The sequence below is a fragment of the Ascaphus truei genome, chromosome 3, assembly GCF_040206685.1.
Source record: "Ascaphus truei isolate aAscTru1 chromosome 3, aAscTru1.hap1, whole genome shotgun sequence".
Lineage (NCBI taxonomy): Eukaryota > Metazoa > Chordata > Amphibia > Anura > Ascaphidae > Ascaphus > Ascaphus truei.
The window spans coordinates 288,488,210-288,509,986 of NC_134485.1; the positions used below are offsets into that span (position 1 = coordinate 288,488,210).

At 38.0% G+C, this 21,777-nt stretch overlaps 1 protein-coding gene across 7 annotated transcripts in view; it reads left to right on the forward strand.

Moving 5' to 3' along the window:
* TBC1D4 (TBC1 domain family member 4) overlaps positions 1–21,429 on the forward strand; it is a 219,787-nt gene extending 198,358 nt beyond the window's left edge. For all 7 annotated transcript variants that reach the window (XM_075590993.1, XM_075590994.1, XM_075590998.1 and 4 more), the window contains 7 exons: positions 7,082–7,237; positions 10,472–10,630; positions 11,879–12,123; positions 15,833–15,992; positions 17,234–17,403; positions 17,754–17,930; positions 18,493–21,429. In XM_075590993.1, the coding sequence (XP_075447108.1) occupies positions 7,082–7,237; positions 10,472–10,630; positions 11,879–12,123; positions 15,833–15,992; positions 17,234–17,403; positions 17,754–17,930; positions 18,493–18,726 (1,301 nt within the window). In that variant the 3' untranslated portion in view covers positions 18,727–21,429. The remainder of the gene's footprint in view (positions 1–7,081; positions 7,238–10,471; positions 10,631–11,878; positions 12,124–15,832; positions 15,993–17,233; positions 17,404–17,753; positions 17,931–18,492) is intronic.
* The last annotated feature ends 348 nt before the right edge of the window (positions 21,430–21,777 follow it).

The window sequence follows — 21,777 nt, forward strand, 5'->3', positions numbered from 1 at the left end:
TACTTAACAGAAACATTAGGGGGGGAAGGGGCTTTAGGCCTTTATATCTCTCTCCCTTCAGTGTAATCTGCTTAACACAAACATTAGGGGGGAAGGGGTTTTTAAACAATGCTGTGTATAATGTATAAGGTTTTTTACAATTAGATAGATGTAATCCTTGGTATTGTAAGGGTTAGTTTGGTTTTAAATTGTCTTTTCTGGTTGTTACTTACAGTATATATTGATTTTGGTTTACTTGCTTGGTTAAAATACTTTTTGGTATTGTAGTGTGCATTATCCTTAGCGTTGTATACTGTAGGTGCCTTTAAACCCAGTAACCTACTGTATTGTGATTCACTTTGATTCTCCCTAGTGTTTTTTGAGTCACTATCCTTTTCATGTTTAGGGTTGACAGTGTGTGTCGTTCCCTAGTGCTGTTCATTAGTGTTTAAGGGTCCATGCCTCTTTTTTAAGTGTTTTTAAATCATGTACTGTTTATTCATCCCTTTTTGCACTGTGTCAAATAAATAAACAAATATATCAATTGCATACCTGAGTGCTCCCATACGGGTTACTTTTTTCTCTTTTCACTCACATACAGTATGTATATATATATATATATATATATATATATATATATATATATATATATATATATATATATATATACACAGTGTATATATGTATACTGTATATATATATATATATATATATATATATATATATATATATATATATACAGTGTATATACTGTACAGTATATATTTATTTCTCTTCATGTCTTTATTTATTTATTTATTTATTTAGATTTATTTATTAATTGTGGGGCTGCTGTGCGTGAATTTTTTTTATTGGGGGTGAGGGGGGTGTTTGGCCCTTGGTGTGAGTTTACGACTTGCAGCAGCAGCAGCACAATTAATAAATAAATATAAATAAATAAATAAATAAATGACAATAAATACATTTGAAATACATTTTTATTGATAGTGTACATGTGCAGGGGGTCTCCGGAGCTGAAGCGCACAGGTTTCAGGTCTGGGGACCCCGTGCCCCCCGAGATACAGGCCCCTTTAGGGGGTGCCGGTATCCCTCTGCTCTGCTTGGTTTACAGGCCGCGATCACGTGATCGGGACCTTTAAACGCAGAGCACTCAGCACTCAGAAACACAGGCCAGCCAGATTTAAACACACACACAATAGGGGGAGGTTTTTTTTTACATAGCTTGCAGGGAAGCTTAACGCACACACACAATAGGGGGATAGGGGGATAGGGGGAGGTTTTTTTTTACATAGATTAGAGAGAAGGCAGGGCGTTTTAAAAGCGAGAATAGGGGGAGGGGGTTTTACATAGATTTTATTTATTTATTTATTTAGATTTATTTATTAATTGTGGGGCTGCTGTGCGTGAATTTTTTTTATTGGGGGTGAGGGGGGTGTTTGGCCCTTGGTGTGAGTTTACGACTTGCAGCAGCAGCAGCACAATTAATAAATAAATATAAATAAATAAATGACAATAAATACATTTGAAATACATTTTTATTGATAGTGTACATGTGCAGGGGGTCTCCGGAGCTGAAGCGCACAGGTTTCAGGTCTGGGGACCCCGTGCCCCCCGAGATACAGGCCCCTTTAGGGGGTGCCGGTATCCCTCTGCTCTGCTTGGTTTACAGGCCGCGATCACGTGATCGGACCTTTAAACCAAGCAGAGGGCTACCGGCAGCCCCTAAAGGGGCCTGTATCTCGGGGGGCACGGGGTCCCCAGACCTAAAACCACCGCGGTTCAGCTCCGGAGACCCCCTGCACATCTACACTATCAATAAAAATGTATTTCCAATGTATTTATTGTCATTTATTTATTTATTTTTTGGCGGCTGCTGTGTGTGTGTATTTTTTTATTGTGGGTAGCGGGAGGGTGGGTGAATGGGGTATTCGCCCCAACGATGGTTGGGGAGGGCTTGCGGGGGGGGGGGGGGGGTGGGGTAGCGGGAGGGCTTAACCCCTTCATGACCGTAGCGGTATTAACTGCTACGATCGTGAAGGGGTTAAGTGCACCCGCAACCCCCCCCCCTCCCGCAAGTCCTAAACTCACACCAAGGGCCAAATACCCCCCTCACCCATCCCCACTACACACAATAAAGCGGGCACGGTGGGTTAACCCCTTCATTGCCTTAGCGGCTATCCGCTATGGTAATGACGCAGCATTTTCCGTATTTTTAATAATATTGATCAGGAGCAGGGGGGGGGGGGTTCCCTGAGCATTAATCATTAATTTCTGGCTCAGGGAACCCCCTGCTCACTTTACAATATTATTAAAATAATGCTTCTTTACCATAGCGCATAGACGCTAAGGTAAAGAACGAGTGTTTATTTATACTGTATATTGTATGTGTTTTATTGATAGTGTACATGTGCAGAGGGTCTCCAGAGCAGAAGCGCACAGGTTTCAGGTCTGGGGACCCCGTGCCCCCCGAGATACAGGCCCCTTTAGGGGGTGCCGGTATCCCTCTGCTCTGCTTGGTTTACAGGCCGCGGTCACGTGATCGGGGCTTTTAACGCAGAGCTGGATACCGGCACCCCCTAAAGGGGCCTGTATCTCGGGGGGCACGGGGTCCCCAGACCTAAAACCAACGCGGTTCAGCTCCGGAGACCCCCTGCACATCTACACTATCAATAAAAATGTATTTCAAATAATTTTTAATGTGTGGATGTTTGCGCAGAGAGAGAGCAGCGGATCTCTCTCTGCTGCAAACACATCTCGCCCCCGCCGCCCATACAGTACTGTAGTATCATTTATGTATGTGCATATACAGTACAGTACAGTACTGTACAGTACTGTATGTTAGGGCTTACAGGGGTTGTTGTTATACAGTATATATATATATATATATATATATATACTGCATTACAATTCATTATAGGGGACGGCTTCACAGAGAATAGCTCGCAAGCGCCACCATGTGTATTTTGACGGCATTGCAGTATTGTAACCAGCCGGAATAAAAAGCTTAAATTCCTGCCGGAAAATAACGCAATGCACTCTGGCTGAAAAATATCAGAAACCTGAATACACCCGAGTATACCCGAATTCGCGGGACTAGCCGTGCTCGAATAAAGTGTGTCGCCAGTGTAACTATGGACCAAACAGGAGTTTCTCCCATTTACAGCCTGTGCTTGGGGTTTTAAACCCTTGCTTTATCCCGTTATAATATCTGTGAGGACAAAGGGGAGTTGATTGATGGCTGGAATAATGGCATATAATAATATAACAGCATGTTCTTGTATAGCGCTGCTAGTTTTACAGAGACATTTTGCAGGCACAGGTCCTTGCCCCGTGGAGCTTACAATTTATGTATTTGGTGCCTGAGGTACTGGCAGATAAAGTGACTTGCCCAAGGTCACAAGGAGCCGACACCGGGAATTGAACCAGGCTCCCCTGCTTCAAACTCAGTGCCAGTCAGTGCCTTTACTCACTGAGCCACTCTATTTAATGGTGCAGTCCCATGTAGTAACCAAATTGAACTAATGGCAGTTGCAGTATACAGTATATTTCTAAGGGGAAAACTAGGCCATTAACAGGCATATGTATTTTTATATAATATTTGTAAAGGTTTCCTGCCAATGTCTTTCAATGGTGTATCGTTCATCCTTATGTATCGGCCTAAAAGTGTAGAAGTGTAGAATGATAGGTCTCCGTCTCATAATTCTGTTTCATTTGGTTTTATTAATAAATTAGAAATCATATAACAAACATGTTGACGTGTGCATTACATACAATATAACGATCAGTGATATGTTCTTATAAAAACTCAAGGGCCAACATTAAGAAACTCAGAACTGAATTTTTGTCACAATTGAGGTAGGTTGTTTGATTCTTTTACTGTAGCACTGAAACTTTGTGTAGTACTAATTTATATGTGTAAATATCTATATAATATCAATATGTGAAAGTAACCTATAACATTTATCCTATATGGTATTTATGGGAACAAATAATTTTAATAAATTATATAGTCTTAGAGAAGTGTTTCCTGTGTGACCAGTACTCAGATGTTATCTCCATTTCCCATCAAAATATCATGTAATGCAAATAGAAGAACCCCAAGTCACTGTTGGATAAACAATAACAAGATACCAAAACATGTTCAAAAAAAGAAAAAAACATGTATTCAATACAACATAATATTGTAATATGATCAACTAAAAAGTATCATGATCAAACAAGCTGAAGATTTAAAGCTGCAGTTCAAGCTGTTGTTTTAATTAATATATATATATATATATATATATATATATATATATATATATATATATATATATAAAAAAAATATATATATATAAAAAAAAAATATATATATATATTTCCCTTTCAATACTGTATGTGCATCAATACAATCTGCACACTGACAAGTGATTAGCTAAACTGCAGATCGATCCGTTCTCCTGTAATCGATCGCTTACACCGGGTTATTTAATCTTGCACAGCATTCTGGGCAATGTAGTTCCTGGAATAAGATTGATTGGGCAGTTACTAGATACAATTGGCGCACTGCTAGAGAGAGGGCGGGGCTCAAGATCCAGAGTCTATCAGAAAAGGGGAAGGGGCCTGTCACTTTGGAAATGCTTCCTACAATAGAAACATAAAAAAATGCCTTTAAAACATTTTTTTTAAATGCTACAAGTATTTTGTCATAGTACAGAACTGATGTATTTACAAAAAAACACACGTGTAAGATATTGCTTGAACTGCTGCTTTAATACAATGTGTGAAATAACAAGTGAATTACAAGTCATATCACAGAAGAGAAATGTCAAAATCAGCATACAGTATTAACAAATATATATAATATATATTAAGTGCGACTTTACCAGTAAATAGAATTTGTTTTAACAGGCTGACCTGTGAAACGAGACTCAACATTTCATTTTAACACCAATGCCCTTTGTGAAGATATGTGAGATAGCACATTTATACAGTATATACAATTGCATCCGGCACACTCCCTTTTCCTACTTACCATCAAGAAGCAAATTGTATTTAGCCAAATCCTATACAATGGGGTGTCTACCTCAGACTCTGCTCAAACTCCTTTCACCAGATGAAACTCACGCCGATAAGTCTGCTACTCTGACAAAAACGGCATTGCTCATGCATGAAACATCATTTATATGTCAACAATGACATTTTTATCTGAACTGCCATACATGTTTCATACTGTGTAAACGTGCCATGCATTTTGTAGAAGCCACTACATCTGAACATACACAGTGATGGTTACAGGGTTTTTTTTTTTTTTTATAATATATTGAGCGCAAATTCCCAATTCCGGTGACCTCACGTATTTCATTACACTTGTTTTCTAATCAATTTACCCCAAATTTGGAATGCAGACATTGGGAAATGTATTCAGTAATTGTGCTCAAATTATTTTTGTTTTCAAGCTGCACTAGCTTGTTTGCTACATTACAGTATGTATAAAACCACTGATTGCAGACCTGGAAAGCCAGACTCACAAAACCTCTGCTCCGAAGTAGCCTTATGCATAAAAACAGTCTCTAGTCTTGTCATAAGGTTACAACATTTTGTGAATACAGATGTAGCAAAGAGTATTGCTCTCACTTGTAATAACAAAAACAAAAAAGAGGGCACAACTCTCATAGTAAAGTATTGTATATTCAGTAGAAGCATAAAAAAGGGGTAAGAATTACAAATAAAATCAGGCTTTTCGTAATTGTGGACCGAAGTCACAGTGGCTCTGGATACGGCTGTGTTGCTCCACAGAGGGACACGTGGCACGATTTAACAGCAGTTTGAGGCGTCTCTCAATGATCTCCATACACCTCCCAGACCACACTCTGTCTATTACACTGGGGGTGTGCAAACTGGGTGGCAAAAGATTTTCTTGGGGGAGGGGCACGGTGTTTACATAGCCCATCATAACGTGCAGGTGCAATAACCTTTGTTAGATCTGTATCATGAATTATAGAGCAAGTATCTTTTTTATCTGTGTCAAAACTGAAGAAAAACGTATAATACATGTGAAGTCCTTGTCATGAAATGGGATGTGAATTGTGATGTTGACTAAGATTTCTAGAATTAATATGACAAATTGTTGAAGATGTGTATAATTTGAGTGCCCCTAATCTTGGTGTGTTTGACTAAGGGATACCCTCCTGTGTCCTAGTAGTCAGTTAGTTTGGGGTTTGATTCACAGCAGAGGACCACCTAACCAGTGGAGTGAAATGTTCATGTTTGTTATTCATTGTTTTGTGCAAATGACATATTTTGTATGGTGGTGTAAGGTTCCATCTAGTGTCAGGAGGAGGATTCATTCTTTAAATCATGTGGGTTTGAGACACATTTTGTGTGTCATGGTATTGTTGTTTTATAAAAAAAAATCTGGAAACAAATCCTAGATATCCAAATAGAGCAAAACAATTCAAAGGTGGTGCATATCCCTTTAAGGCCACACTAGCAATACAGGGGGGGGGGGGGGGAAGAAGACCGTTCAGTCCGAACACCTACCTGATGAAAGGCCGTCTGTGGGCCTGAAACATCCAAAGGCATTTCATTCTTCACCACAAGATGCATTTCAAGAAGTAGTTCTTATGAAAATTGTGCTACTAACACAGTGACTCTCTGTATAGTTTGCTCTCTCCTCTTTTTTTCCCCATTCTTGTTTTAAATACCTTAATTTTAAAAGATTAAATAATCCAATTATTGTAATGTTGCAATTAATATAATATTTCTTCTATTTTCTGCCATCGAGGAGAGCTCAATCCTTTTTCTCATAGACTTCCTTGTTTTCAGAAGGTAAGGTAAATTAGACCATAGAAAGTGCAGTGCCGTCATTTTTAAATACAGTCCTAAAAAATATAATACATTTGAATACTTTCATTCTCAAATACCACCCATGGATATTTATATAGTTAAATACCTGCTACAGACTTATAAGACTTGTTTAGATTCACATTAATTCATACCCTTACAGTATGTGACTATTTATATTAAGCACTGTATATGTAATATGTTGCACTCGGATCTAGTTATTTTTTGTAAAGACACTGAAATAATGTTGTTTTCTTAATTACAATGTTGGTTCCAGCCAGCAGAGATGAGCTCCAATCTAGGAAGGTGAAACTGGATTATGAAGACGTTGGGACCTGTCACAAAGAAGTTTCAAATCTGTGGGATAAGAAATTAAACTGCAGAATGAAAATCCGCTTTGATATGGAGGAGATTTACATCAATCTCAAAGAAGGTGCAGAGAATAGCCCTTTAATTTAGTCTTGGATTTTTTTCTGCTCTGTGAAAGAAATTGTAATAATTTTTCCAACTATTTTGCTTACAAAATTAGATTTGATGTAGGTTGTGATGCCTTTCAGTGGACCAACGTTTTTCATAGACTAAGTTATAGGACACACTTGAAAACGAGGGGTAACTCTCAATGTATTACTTCCTGGTACAACATTTTATAAATGTATTTATTTATTTATTTTATAAATAAATAGTGTACAGTACAGAGCTTTCTCAAAACCTAGTTGGTTTCTTCTTTAAGGGTGTTGCCTGCCAGAGATTCCTACAACTCAACTCTCAAACACTAAACATTCTTGACAACATAGTCTCTAAAATTATTGAATGTATTCTCCCTTACAACTTCTCTTCTGGTGTCGGACACGTTCTCCAAATAATGGGCAGTGCCATAGGCACACATAGTGCACTACAATAGGCCCACCTCTTTATGACACGACTGATTTTCTGAAAGAGATTAACATATTTTTAACATACAAGAGATTTTTAACATATAAAAACCCCTGATGTATCTCCGCTACATAGATTGCATATTTATCCCCTGGACAAAAAGTGAACAATTACTCAGACCATTTCACATGGACTTCCACCCCCCTATTAAATTGATCTTGGAATATTGCACAAGTACAATACATGTCTTGGACACTACAATTGCCATTAAAGAATCAACATAAATCCAGTTTCAATCACGGGGCACACACACACATCTGTAATTTGTTTGCCAGACCTTCAGATACCACAAAATCTGCTCTAACACCAGCACAAGGGACAAACACTTCAAATAGCTCCATAATACCTTCATGGAACAAGGTCACTTTGCCTGCCAAATAAACAGAAAAACGGAACAAGCCAAATAGATACCCAGAGAAACGCTACTATAGTACAAAGGATAAAGGAATACTGCACGGATACCACTAGTCACAATCTCATTCTCACACACCACACATGTATCATCAATGATCTATAACACATGCTCTCTGGGGACAAATGACTGAAAACTATTTTCCCAGAACCACCCATGATAGCCAGCAAGCAGCCTCCCAACTTTTCCAACATGCTTATCAGAAACAGTGGCATCTAACAGAATACAGAAACGAAAAGGACACAGCCCCGCAATAAAAAACAAAAAAGCAAACTATTCCATCAGCCCGGCTCATAACAATACAGTGCTCATTCATCTGCAAATCCAGCAATGGGCTGTATCTTTACAAAATGTACATAAGACACCGGTATGAATTATTTAAAAAAAAAAAAAAAAAAAAAACACACACAAACTGTTCAGATTCACCATATCAGACATATATATAAGAACTGCTTTTCCCATGCAGGACATAACAGTCTTAACTTTTTAAAGAAATGTTAAGATGCACAGGAGAGAAGAACCTGAAAATTGAAATATAGCCAATGGCTTAAATCAATATTGTGGGTTTATGACCCATTATGGCAACATCCAGTTCCTGCCTCACATTTTAGAGAAGCTGCGAGCACACCAGGACACTTCTTCATATCTCTTCATCCACCTCTGACAACTAGCCTACTTAGCTCTTGCTAATTTATGATGATCTTCTCTGCACTCAATTTGAAGACTCCCTAGAGCATTTATCTCTACCTCTCTATCACTTTAGGATATGTAAGCATCCTTCCAGCTGTGCTGCCACAGTGCACTTGAAAAAGAAACTAATAAGGTTTCAAAATCTCTGTACAATATAACTTAATCTATGAAAAACTCTGTTTATCTACTAAAAGCCAACACAAGTTTTATCAAATGTACTATTCTGCTTGTCCAGTACAGCTACTAGAACTTTAAACAACCGTTCTTCAAATGAATTAAACCAGTATTAGTAGACATAGGTAGAAGGGCGTTTAGAACTCATTTGATTTTGTTTGCTACAGTGTCCTGTTTCTGAAGTAAAAGTACCATTGGTGTTTTTAAAAAGGGAAGGTAGACTAATGGTGTATTATCTATCATACAAGCATGAAATACTAAGTACCTTACCACACCGATCCACCTAAATCCACAAATCCCTGTTAAGGTTCATAACATGAAGTTACCTAAAACAGGCATTATGTTCCCTGATGCGTATCTTCAAAACTAATTATATGCAAAAACGTAAATTCTACATATATCTTGACGTTACTCCGATCCAGACCCTGAAATAGGTGTTTAACTTAAGCTGAGAGAGGCGAGGGAAATTATGCTGGGAATAACGCTACTTTATTTAAGATATGCTTAACTGTAGCGGCACATCCATCCAGACCCTGTAAAAGCTCTAATTCGGGGTCTGAATGTGAGTAATACAGTATCAAGTTTAGGTATTACCTAGCTAAAGTAACGTTAAGTTCCTGTGTTTACCTTAACAGACTTTAGTAGGTATAAGATGTTAGGTTAACGCCTTATTTGCATGTCATTATAGTTAACGCTATGGTCTTTATTGGAGAAAACATGACTAAATGTTACTTTATTGTACTTTTATGATACTCCTTTAGGCTTAACATGATGTTATGTCAGTGTCACATTAAGTGACTTAAATGAGCTTTTTGGATCTGATCTGGGCCTGGGAGTGCTAAAAGGATATTCTTTTGTTAAAATCCAGATTGTTGTTGCCCTCTAGCTGTTAAATTGACTATTTTAATAGGTTAGCCAAAGAGCCATGGTTTTGAAAATCCCACACGCTTTATTTATTGACTGTTCGCACCATCACAAGAATCATTACTGTCACGGTGACAGAAGTGGGTGTGTAGTAACTTAGGAGTAGAGGTGGGCTACTTCCTTTGGCGAATCTGGGTCCGCAGCGGATCAGCTGTTTCCTTCGGCCTGCAGAATTCAGCGGATCCGTTTGCGGATTTTACAGGGCGAAACAGATTTTGGGAGTAAGATCAGCAAAAATATCTACTGAGGAGGAAAATAGTTCTAAGGAATGACATTTAACAGTTCTCTTAGGTGGTCTTAAAGTAAGGCTATTGGTATTTTATTATTTGTTAACTTGTTTTTTATCATCCAAGTGCGCACTGAGCACAGGATAACAATATTTGACCCTTTCACTGCATTAATTGCCTCTCCCAGCAAAATGCAGTGAAAGGGTCACAATGCACACAAAGCAGCCTGAAATATTTGATGAACCTAGCAAGTGCATGCTTTATTGTATTTGGTTCTTTAAGCCTTCCTTTTAATTCCTCTTCCTAGGTGTACCAAAAGGCAAGCGAGGAGAGATCTGGCAGTTCCTTTCAGTACAGTATCGACTAAGGCACCGACTGCCAAACAAACAGCAGCCATCAGATGTGTCATATAATGAACTGCTGAAGCAACTTACAGCCCAGCAACATGCTATCCTTGTAGATCTAGGTATGTTTTTGTTTTTTCAAGTAAACGTTCACAGTTTACTGTTAAGGTGTCACAAAGAGATATTTTTTACGGCTAAGGCTGCAGCCACGCTGCCACTCAATTACATCCAATCAATTCGGCCACATTCATGCCACGCATGCATGCCCCCGTGCCCATGCCGTATGCTCTCTAAATCTCAGCGCTTGGAGAGACATGGAAATTTGATTTCCAAGCGCTGAGAATGGTCACATGACCGGTCTGTAACCAATCATCGTGGAGATTCGCCAGAGAGGGATGGAGGGGGCTGGGGGGGGTGGGGAATTGGAGGGAAAGCCAGACACACACACCAAACACACACCCCCTCGATCCAGCCAATTACACGCCCCCTCCCTTAATAGCCACACCCCCTGCTCCTGATCTCAAATTATTGCAGGACAGCCGAGCGCTCATGCTTGGAGAGTTGGTGACGTCACTGCTTTCAAGCATGAGCGCGCTCAGCGGCAGTGTGGCCGCAGCCTAAAGCATTCCACACAGAAAATAAAATATACCGTATGAGAATGTGTTTATTTTTTTTTAATAGTCGATTCATAGAATGGAGCATTTGTTTTTTTTTAATGTGTTTATAAAAAAAACAATACAAATAAAGAAGAACCTTTTCAATAAAAATGTACCTTTTATGCATTTATACTTCGGTACATTATTTTGATTTGTTATATGAATGTAGACCGTTTCTTAGCAGTAGTTCACTGAAAAAAAGTAGCATATAAAAAAAATAATCAACGCCATTCTATAGATATTTTTGGAATGATACTGTGATTACATTCTATCCCTCCCACAAACAGTATATTGTAGACTTATCTATGTGCAACTAGACAACCAAGCAGTGACACTTTATGCAACATTTTAATTTCTTGCCAAAGGACAAACATACCTGTCGTTGGGATGCAAGAACAATTCACTGTTACGCATTTATTTCTACCAATCCGAAGAAGATAAAAAGCAATAAGTAACATATAATTCAGGTTGTTGTCTTTGGCCAAAGATCCCTCTTTTTGCAAATCTGGTTGTGTCTGTAGGTTCCACAAGACAATGGATTCTTTGTCTTGTAACCCAGGGTCCACTAGGTAATCCACAACAGATTTAGAGTCTGATGGAAAGTGCTTAATGCTTCAAGAATATGAAATATTATGAAGGACTGCAAACACATAATACTGTCTTCAGCAAAATATACGGTGTTATTTGTAAGAGGTATGTTTTTCTTTTTCTCAGGGAGGACCTTTCCAACCCACCCTTTCTTCTCTGCACAGCTGGGAGCAGGACAGTTGTCCCTGTATAACCTTCTCAAAGCGTACTCCTTGTTAGACCAGGAAGTTGGTTATTGCCAGGGAATTAGCTTTGTGGCTGGTGTGCTGCTTTTGCACATGAGTGAACAACAAGCCTTTGAAATGCTCAAATACCTGATGTATGACCTTAGTTTCCGTAAGCAGTACCGGCCAGATATGGTTTCACTACAGGTAAATTAACTGTTGAATGCTCAAACTAGACCAGTTCTTGTAGACTTTCTTTGCAGGTAAAGGACAATCTGTGAATTAGAGTTCATATAAGTTCTATATTGTGCTAAAAAAAAAACTGTTCGTAAAGGTCATTCCACCTTCCCCAAGTCGTTTAAACTCTGTTGCCACAAGTTCAACAGGATACATTTTTGCAATTTAGTCATTACTCTGCTACAGCTTCTTAGCTCTGCAAAATCTATATTTAAAACCAGAGACATAACATAAAACACAGACAAAGCTCAGAGCACATCCAGAAAAACTTATATACGGTACAGTGCCTAAATATACATGTATAAATAACTAATAAATAAAATGGTCTTTTAGTTTAACATTTTGGCCAAATTGTTGTAAGCCCTTGAGCCAACTGCACGGCAGACCACGTTCAAGGGTCCCTAACACTAATATAGATTCTTAATAACCTGTGCATTGCCAGGAAGAATGATTTATAATAAATCTGTCAATATAAGTTGCAAAAGTTCTAAGTCTGATTGAAGCTTTTATTAACCAGGTTTAGAACTTTTGCAACTTATATTGACAGATTTATTATAAATCATTCTTCCTGGCAATGCACAGGTTATTAAGAATCTATATTAGTGTAGGGACCCTTGAAACGTGGTCTGCCGTGTAGTTGGCTCAAGGGCTTACAACAATTTGGCCTAAATGTTAAACTAAAAGACCATTTTATTTATTAGTTATTTATACATGTATATTTAGGCACTGTACCGTATACTAGTTTTTCTGGATGTGCACTGAGCTTTGTCTGTGTTTTATGTTATGTCCCTGGTTTTAAATATATATATTGCCATGCTCAGTAGCACTCCTCTGTGAAACTTATATGCTTATATATATGTTGTGGGTATTTTGGGGGTTCAATATGAGCTTGTAGGTGTTCTGTATGCTCTGCAAAATCTAACATTCTATATACTGTAAGAGCAAGATGTACGTCCAGACAGGTTTGAATGTCTGTAAAATAAACTAGTATTAATACTGGGAGATTGAATACATGTATTCAATAGGGGATATTCATGGACGTTTAATAAGTTGTAATAGTGTCATTGTTGAATTGTATTAATTTATGTCACAATGTAGGGTTTTGGTGTGCTGTATGTGACACAACTACTGCAAGAAGTGATGCAATTGCATCTTGATTGACATCTGTATTGTGATTGTCCTTTGATACAGCAGATCAGCGTGCGCAAACTCCCCGCGCCTGCGCCCCCTGTCTGCTCTGCTTCTCCGTCGCGCCCCCCCTCACCTCTAAAGTTGCGTCAAATGGCGCTGTGGGGTCATTTGATATCACGTGACCAGCAGCGTCATTTGACGCCGCATTGTCATAGAGACGTGTGACTGGAGCCAGGTAAGTACGTTTACAGAGGCCTCGCGCTCTCAGCGCCCCCCAATTTGGGCACCGCTGCAGTAGATCACCTTTTTAACATTATATTTGTTGCAAAGAATAATAGCCAAAATGTTAATGATGACGCACTTGTTTTTCTTTTTTTTGTGATCATCAAAACAACGAATCTATATATCAAGCCTCACTACTGCATATCGCCTGTGATTATATCCACATACGATGTGAGGTGCACTGAGGGTTAAATCTATTACCATCACTAATTGATTTCTATATAACCCTGCCCGCAAGCATTAAAGCGGCTCCAGTGCTACAACGTATATATTATCGCTACTATACACGAACACCAAACACTCGCTGGCATTCCAGTCTGCCTTAGTGTGTGATAACTAGCAGCCGACAGAGTCCCAGAACACACCGTCTCTCAGGGACTTTATATGCAGAGTAACATAAGTTCATTACATAACGCTACCACAACGGACCTAAAACATGCAGACAATTAAGTCTTCAGTTGTACTATCTATACTGACAACCGGTATATGTACAGCCCTTGTATTCAACAATAAAATATAGTGGTATATTGTGAATTACGAAATAGCCATTGACCACTGGTAGTGACTCATAACGTTACCCTATATACTCACCTGTACATAATTGTGGTATTTTGGCAGCACGCCATCACGCAGTTACTCCACTTAGGAGCATATTCGGCCGCAGTTATAAAAGTCAGTGGCTATGGCCACAATACACCTTCACTCTGCGGGATACAGAATGCAAGAGTTAATAGGGTAAAACTTATTATCCCGGACACACGGAGTCACTAGATGAAACCCATAGTGATCCTATATACCACCTTAGATGGAAATAGACATCAGAGGTCTACTATTGAGAGGATCACTCTACCCATTTATGGCTATTGTTCGTGTATATATATAGCAACACTGGTTATTGCAATATACCATAGAAATAAGTCACTAGGTTCGCGTTCAATACATTTGACACTCAGCACTACGTCTATGAAGGCTAGCCGTTTTATTATCATCTGTGTAGATACAACTAGATATAACTTCATACCATGACTGTTTATATCATCACATCAGCCATGACTTCCCCTTGACACTATCCCTGCATACCTATATAAACAATACGTACAGGCATACCCCGCATTAACGTACGCAATGGGACCGGAGCATGTATGTAAAGCGAAAATGTACTTTAAGTGAAGCACTACCTTTTCCCACTTATCGATGCATGTACTGTACTGCAATCGTCATACACGTGCATAACTGATGTAAATAACACATTTGTAACAGGCTCTATAGTCTCCCTGCTTGTGCACAGCTTCGGAACAGGTAGGGAGCCAGTATTGCTGTTCAGGACGTGCTGACAGGCGCATGCGTGCGCTGCCGTTTGCCTATTGAGCGAGATGTACTTACTCGCGAGTGTACTTAAAGTGAGTGTCCTTAAACCGGGGTATGCCTGTATAGGTGTTTAGCAGGTAATTCCATACCAAGCATCACACCTTAGAAATATCTCCTCTTATCAAATCAGGGTTAAATCACAGGTATATTAATACCTTACCCAATTATTCTTTCCAGAGGAGTTTTTCTTGGGGAGGGCGAAGCTGAATGAGTTACAGTTATATCTCTTTCCTCATTTGACCCACTATTGTTGAGCTAGTTTTCTAGCATTAGAGAGGCACTAGGAGCTTCATGATTTTAAAGTTATTTATGTAGTGATTTAGTTAATTATGTTTCAAATAAACTTTATATGTTGTAAGTCTGCGCACTCTAGGACCATGATTTAATACTACTCAGGTCTGTGGTGCGCCCTAGTGGGGATCTTTTTGTGTGTCGTTCCTTAATATAATACTGTAGATACAGTATATGTTGGAAGAATGTAATGGGTATGAGTATGTTCTGTAGTTTGAAAGTTAAAACATTTCTTACACCTGGAAAAGCTAGGCTTAGAAAGTACTGTAATCATGTATTTCATTAACATGATTGTTCAATGTCTTGACCGCTGGCATTTAGATTTCCCAGCAAAGAATCGGGCAGTGTTCCACAAAAGAATGTTAGTGCCACTAAATACTTAATGTGAGGGATCATATATGAAACCTTTTTTACAGGCATTCATGTCCTATAAATCAATGTACATATTTAGAAATAAGAAGGACACATACTATGTGTTCTGAAAGAGGAACCTGAGTGGGCCAAGTTCCTTGTTGCTATACAGTACATTAGAACACCAGTATAGTATCCCCTTTGTTCATAAAGATGTCAATTGTTAGTCTGTACACCAACGTTTTTGTCCTTCTAGATTCAAATGTACCAACTTTCCCGACTTCTTCATGATTATCATCGAGATCTTTATGAACACCTTGAAGAAAATGAAATCAGCCCAAGCCTCTATGCAGCCCCTTGGTTTCTTACACTGTTCGCCTCCCAGTTCACACTTGGCTTTGTTGCCAGAGTTTTTGGTAAGTGACAAGTTCACCATTTCTATTTAATGCCAACATAATTTTCCAATAAAAAAACTTGATATATACAGTATGCTCTTCGAAGAAGTTTGATAAATTGTTGTTATTCTGCTTCTAGTTTGTCTTTATCTACCAGATTAGTAGAACCATCTTCATTTGAAAGAGTTTTGCCTTGTAGTATTATAGAGATATTATTCCCTATTCATTTAGCAATTCAAATGATAGCCTTGTTTATTGCTGTTGCCAGTAATATCAGACAGATAGGGATTGCTCTTATGAAAAATGTTGCGTAGAAACACTGCATTAAGACAGCAGCCTCACATAAGACAAATTAATAATAGTGTTGTGTTTAATATGTTAAAACTAGGTTCTCACACAAGATACACTCTCAAAAATAGTTTTGGACACTGTGAGCTGACGTTTATGGTGGGTTGTATAGTTTTTGACACTGTAAGCTGGCGTTTATCGTGGGTTTTATAGTTTTGACACTGTAAGCTGGCGTTTATGGTGGATTTTATCATTTTTGTCACTGCCTTATCTCGCACTGACCTGTTTCCTGCCTTACTAGTTGCTCATGTGACATGCATGCGGTGTGCATACGTATTGATTTACTTTATCAGCCCCAACACACTCCCTATTGTAAATAAGTCAAATTGAACATTTCCATTACAGTATTTCTGAAAATGTTCTGAGCTTTACTTGTCAATAATTTTTTAAAGAGCATTGTCATTAGTTCAATTGTTTTGATGTGTCATCGCACCATTAAAAGCCATAATTAGTATGTATACATTTTTTAACCCTGTCATTGCCAGAGGGGAGTTATACTACCTGGCCTAAACCTACCTGATTTGAAACACAATCTATAAAGAAAATAATCTGTAGTATTGTTTTAGGAGCATTGTTTTACTCAGAAAAGTATGATAACATTTAGGCAGCACCATCACGCCTTTAGTAGGGATGTAGATAAGTTGCATAGAAAGGCCCGGCTACTTTGCCAACACAAGATGAAAGCCTTTGTTTTTAATAGACACCCATGAAGTTCAGCTGAAGATTGTCGTACAATTACTTGGACCAACATAAAAGTTACACACAGACATTGTTGTACATTAGGTATAAACATAGATTCCTTCATCAGATAAAATGTGCAAGAATCTTTTTCAGTATTAATCTCTTTTATTTGGGAGAGCCATGTCAATTGCTTAAATGACTTTGCTTATGTTTGCAATATACACTTTTTTCAGATATCATTTTTCTGCAAGGCACTGAAGTCATCTTTAAGGTGGCCCTTAGCCTTCTTGGTAACAATGAAGCACTTATAATGGCATGTGACAGCTTTGAAAGTATAGTGGACTTCTTGAAAACCAGTATACCTGATATGACACCGTTAACTACGGAAAGAATTATTACCCAGGTAATTTGATTTTACCGTTCTTGTTTTAATTTCCCTTTTTCCATCTCTAAGGCAGTTCCTCCCATGCTACAGAAATACATTTGGAAATATTAATTTTCTTTTGTAGTCCCAATTTGTATATGGGACTACACCGATTGGATATAAGGCTTCATTACACTGTAAAACCTTTCAGTTTATCTTTATAGTTGTGTTTGTACAAGAGCTCATGTATTGTACTGCAGAATGTGAAGAACTCTCATCTTAGTCTATTAAAATGTATCTTAGCTGTACAAGTTCTACAATGTTCCCAGATGATACGGTTTATAAAATTCTGCACTCATGGAATTGATGCTTGTCCTTTTTAATTGTAGGTATTTGAGATGGACATTTCCAAACAGCTCCACACTTATGAGGTTGAATACCATGTAATTAATGATGAGATACTGGAAGCTTCCAATCCTTGTGATGACATTGAATCTCTTCAGAAGCTTGAAAAGGTCAACAATCAGCTGAAGAGGCAGAACATGGACTTGCTAGAAAAGCTGCAGGTAAATGGACACAGATCAGTTCAACAAAAGCAATTTTACTTGAGCCTGAAGAATTTGAAATAGGCACTTTAAATTACAGTAGTAAAACGTTCAGTATGTTCACTTTCCATTGTTAATGGGTCTAGTAACTGCAGTGAAATCCCTCTACACTTCAAACTTTTATCTGAATAATCAACCTTTGTTCTATTTGTTTTTGTAAGCTAACATAGTGTGTGCTAGTATAGTATGCAATGGACTAAAATGATACACCAAGCACAGCCACATCATTGAATTGTGATGGAACTTTGGACCAAGAGGCCTTTTACAGATGCATTTCATAGCAATTGCCCTTAGTACTGCAAAGTTGCTGGGATATGACTCTCAAACTCCAGAATTATTGTTCATATTCCAGTAAGGATTAGTCACAATATTTTTTTCCAATTAGTTACCAAGTTGCCAGCCTAGTCTTCTCGCTCCCTGACACTCTTCTACACTACACGTTCTTTCACTCAAGAGATTTCAGTATGTACATTTTGTGTTGGCTCTCAGCAAGTGTTTCTGTTTTTCTTCTCCTTCATAACAGATCGCTCATACCAAGATTCAGAGCTTGGAATCCAGCGCTGAAAATATTGTATCCAGAGAAAACAAGATGAGAAATCTAATCCGATCTCTTGAACTAGAAAAAACAGCTTATCAAAAGACCGTTGAGCAAATGAGGAAATACGTGCCCGTTAATGTACTGGCTGACTGTGAACTTTTGCTTAAGGATATCAACTGTAGCCCGAACAACAAAACAAAGCCAGGAAATAAACATTAAAAAAACACTAAGGCTGTCTGGTATGCAGCAAAAATTGCTTCTTTAAAACCAAAATGAAGACACATTGTGCATGCTTTGCAGGAGTACAAAGTCTTAAGCGCATGGTATTGGCGTTTCCATTGCACCAACCACACTTTCAATACTGGAGGAGCCTTCGGCCTAGTACTGAGCAAATGCATTGCAATGTTTCCCAATGAAATGGCGAAACGTGCCTATATTATCTCAATATGCAAATCCCAGGGTTTTTTTTTTGTTTCAAATATAATTTGAATTGTAGTTGTGTACAAAATCAGAAAGGAAAATACAATTCTTTTTATTTTTATTATGATGTGTGCATTTACAAACAAGTATAAAGTCACCAAATGTCACCAATCAGAGCCACGGTGCGTTGAGAATCACAATTTTTCCCGTTTCAGAGATTCATTATTCGCCTTTGTAGAAGAAAGTGTGTCTTTATATATGTATATTGAGTAATACTTGAAAAATTAATGTATTTTTCCAAAGAACAGCATGTTTCACATTTTGGTGTGAAGAATCTGTATAAACTGTTTTTGTGCCTGTCATCGATTCTACTGACACTGTTAGATATATTCACATTTCAAATTTCACTGAAATGTTCTGATCCATCATTGTAACCTTATGAGAATACGGATCTAAAAACTATGGAAGGGATCAGGTTGATGCTTATCATTCTTGCCAAAAGTGACCGTAGGGACATTGCTATTGGGGTTTGCTTTTCAAGCATGGAAAATAAATAATTTTCTCTCAATTGGAGTGGGGAAAATAATTTTACAATGCACCTATTAATGTTGCTGTATCATGGGACTTTTCATATGTTTTGCTTGTAAATGTCAGTGAGCTATACGGGAATCATAAGGATTTTCCCTATTCTATTGGTTAAAGAAATCAGCTAAGGAGAGGTGGCAGAGACCACTGGTCATATATTTTGCACTGCATACATTATTTTGTCAAAATGGTCTGCTTCAGCAAGTTTATCTGTTGTCACATTTGGATGTCCACGTATCAATATTGTTTCCTGTTATGACATGATGTTGATGGCTGCATCCTCACAACAATCTTGCAACTTGTCACAAAGTAGGGATGCATTCTGATTGTTGTAGAAAGGATTGTTTAGTTTCTGATCTTTGAGCAAATTAAATGTGCATTGCATGATACTCTTTACTTGTATTACTGTTAAAATTAAAGCAGCATGCAGACTCCCCCCTCCCCCTCTTCAACATGATTTTTGAGTCGGAAAAGTGCTATTTTCAACTTTGTGACTCTCCAGTCCCCAAAGTGTTGAGAGATTTTTAACCTGGGCTTTCTTGTCTTGGGCAACCATATTGGCTGCTCTGTGCAACTGGGGGGCAGGTATGTCTCCCTCAGTTGGGATAAGAGAAAGCTGCAACATCATTTGCGTGTGACACTGAGACCTTCTATTGGTTGACTCTGATGGTCATACATTTTTATCTGGAGCTAAAAGTACAACAATTCCTGTCTGGAGGATTCTTGAGTCCAGATAACATAAAAAATGCATTCTTGGGGGAGTGGGTAGGTGAGGTGGATTGTTGCTTTTGGAGAGAGTCTTCACTAATATATTCCTTCTTTAGGGGTATAGAGAATAAGCCCTAGTCTGTGTTTAATTATCTGATATTTGTTTTAGTTATTCATTTACATGATTTACTTTTGATGGGTTTGGAACTATCAACAGAATGATGTCCGTTGTTAGATTCAGACACAGATTCTGTGCTTCTGGTGATATTTGAGTTCATTTTTTAACTTCCTAACGCCTAAGTAAATATTTCTTTCTAGATGCCTTTGGGGTTTTTTCCACACATTTTAACTGAGAAGAGAGAATGAGCAGAAGTAGATACATCAGTCATTGAACAACCCAAATCTTTTAACCCTTTTAGTAGCTTCTAGCTGTGGTCAAGAAAATCAACTGAGAGATGTGACTTTTTAATAGAAAAATTCTGACATGAAAAAGTGGCCCTACATTGAAACCTTTGAGACCACATACAGTATGCCAACTGTCTTCCACTGAGTAAGACTAGAGTCTCAAATGAGTAACAGTAAAGTCTCAAATGAACAAAACGTTACAAGCCTGGCAGTTGTGCCAGCAGAGCATCCATCATTTTTGAAGAAACTAAAAATGTGCTACTTGTAAATTGTACTTTGTGGAAGCAAATTCATTCTCTTTTCCCTGCACTTCAATTACAATGTGAATCCTTTCAAATGTTCATTTACTTGTACTTTTTTGCTTGCGCGACACATAAGATTAAGGGAACAGTAGATAATTTACCTTGCCAATGTATTAAAAATGAAACTGCACTACAGCACACTACAAATCTGTGCAGAACAGACTATTGATATTATGGGTCATACTGTACTTACTGAGCAGTGCTAAGCCATAAGGCACCTCAAAGACCATTCATTTGTATTTTAGGCAGTTTTAATGATCTTAAGGTTTAAAACTGGTGCCAAATTTGGACATATGTTATTGTATATCCTGACTAAAATTGCTATGCGTTTCTGCTTCCTATGCAATGATTCACTGAAAGCACCAGTTCCTCCAATCCAGTTTAAATAAAAATACATCTGTTAAACAGGTGCGGTATTTCTTAGTCTTTTGTTGTTTCCTAACATACCTGCATTTATCTCGGGTATGCTGGCATGATTAATAAATGATACCAACTAAAATGCTTTTATTCGTTTGGAGCTGTATTGGGGTCTCTGTGTTCATTTAGATTCAACATCAGCTTTTCATCTACACAATGAAGAATCAAAAAGCAAAAATTATGTTGTGAGGAAGCCCAAAACTATACAAGAATTCTGAGTACTGAAAATTCTGAATACGTAGGTTATGTGGGTTGTTGCTAATATATTAACCTGTGGAATATTGCTTCATGGTGTTCTTTTTTTTTTTTTTTTTTTTTTTTTTTCATTCCTTTCGGGTTGGAGGAGATGGGCCGTTGTGTCACATCTCTACTCAGTTCTTCTAAAAGAGAACATAATCATGCATTTTTCAAGAAACAAAATTATTATTATTTA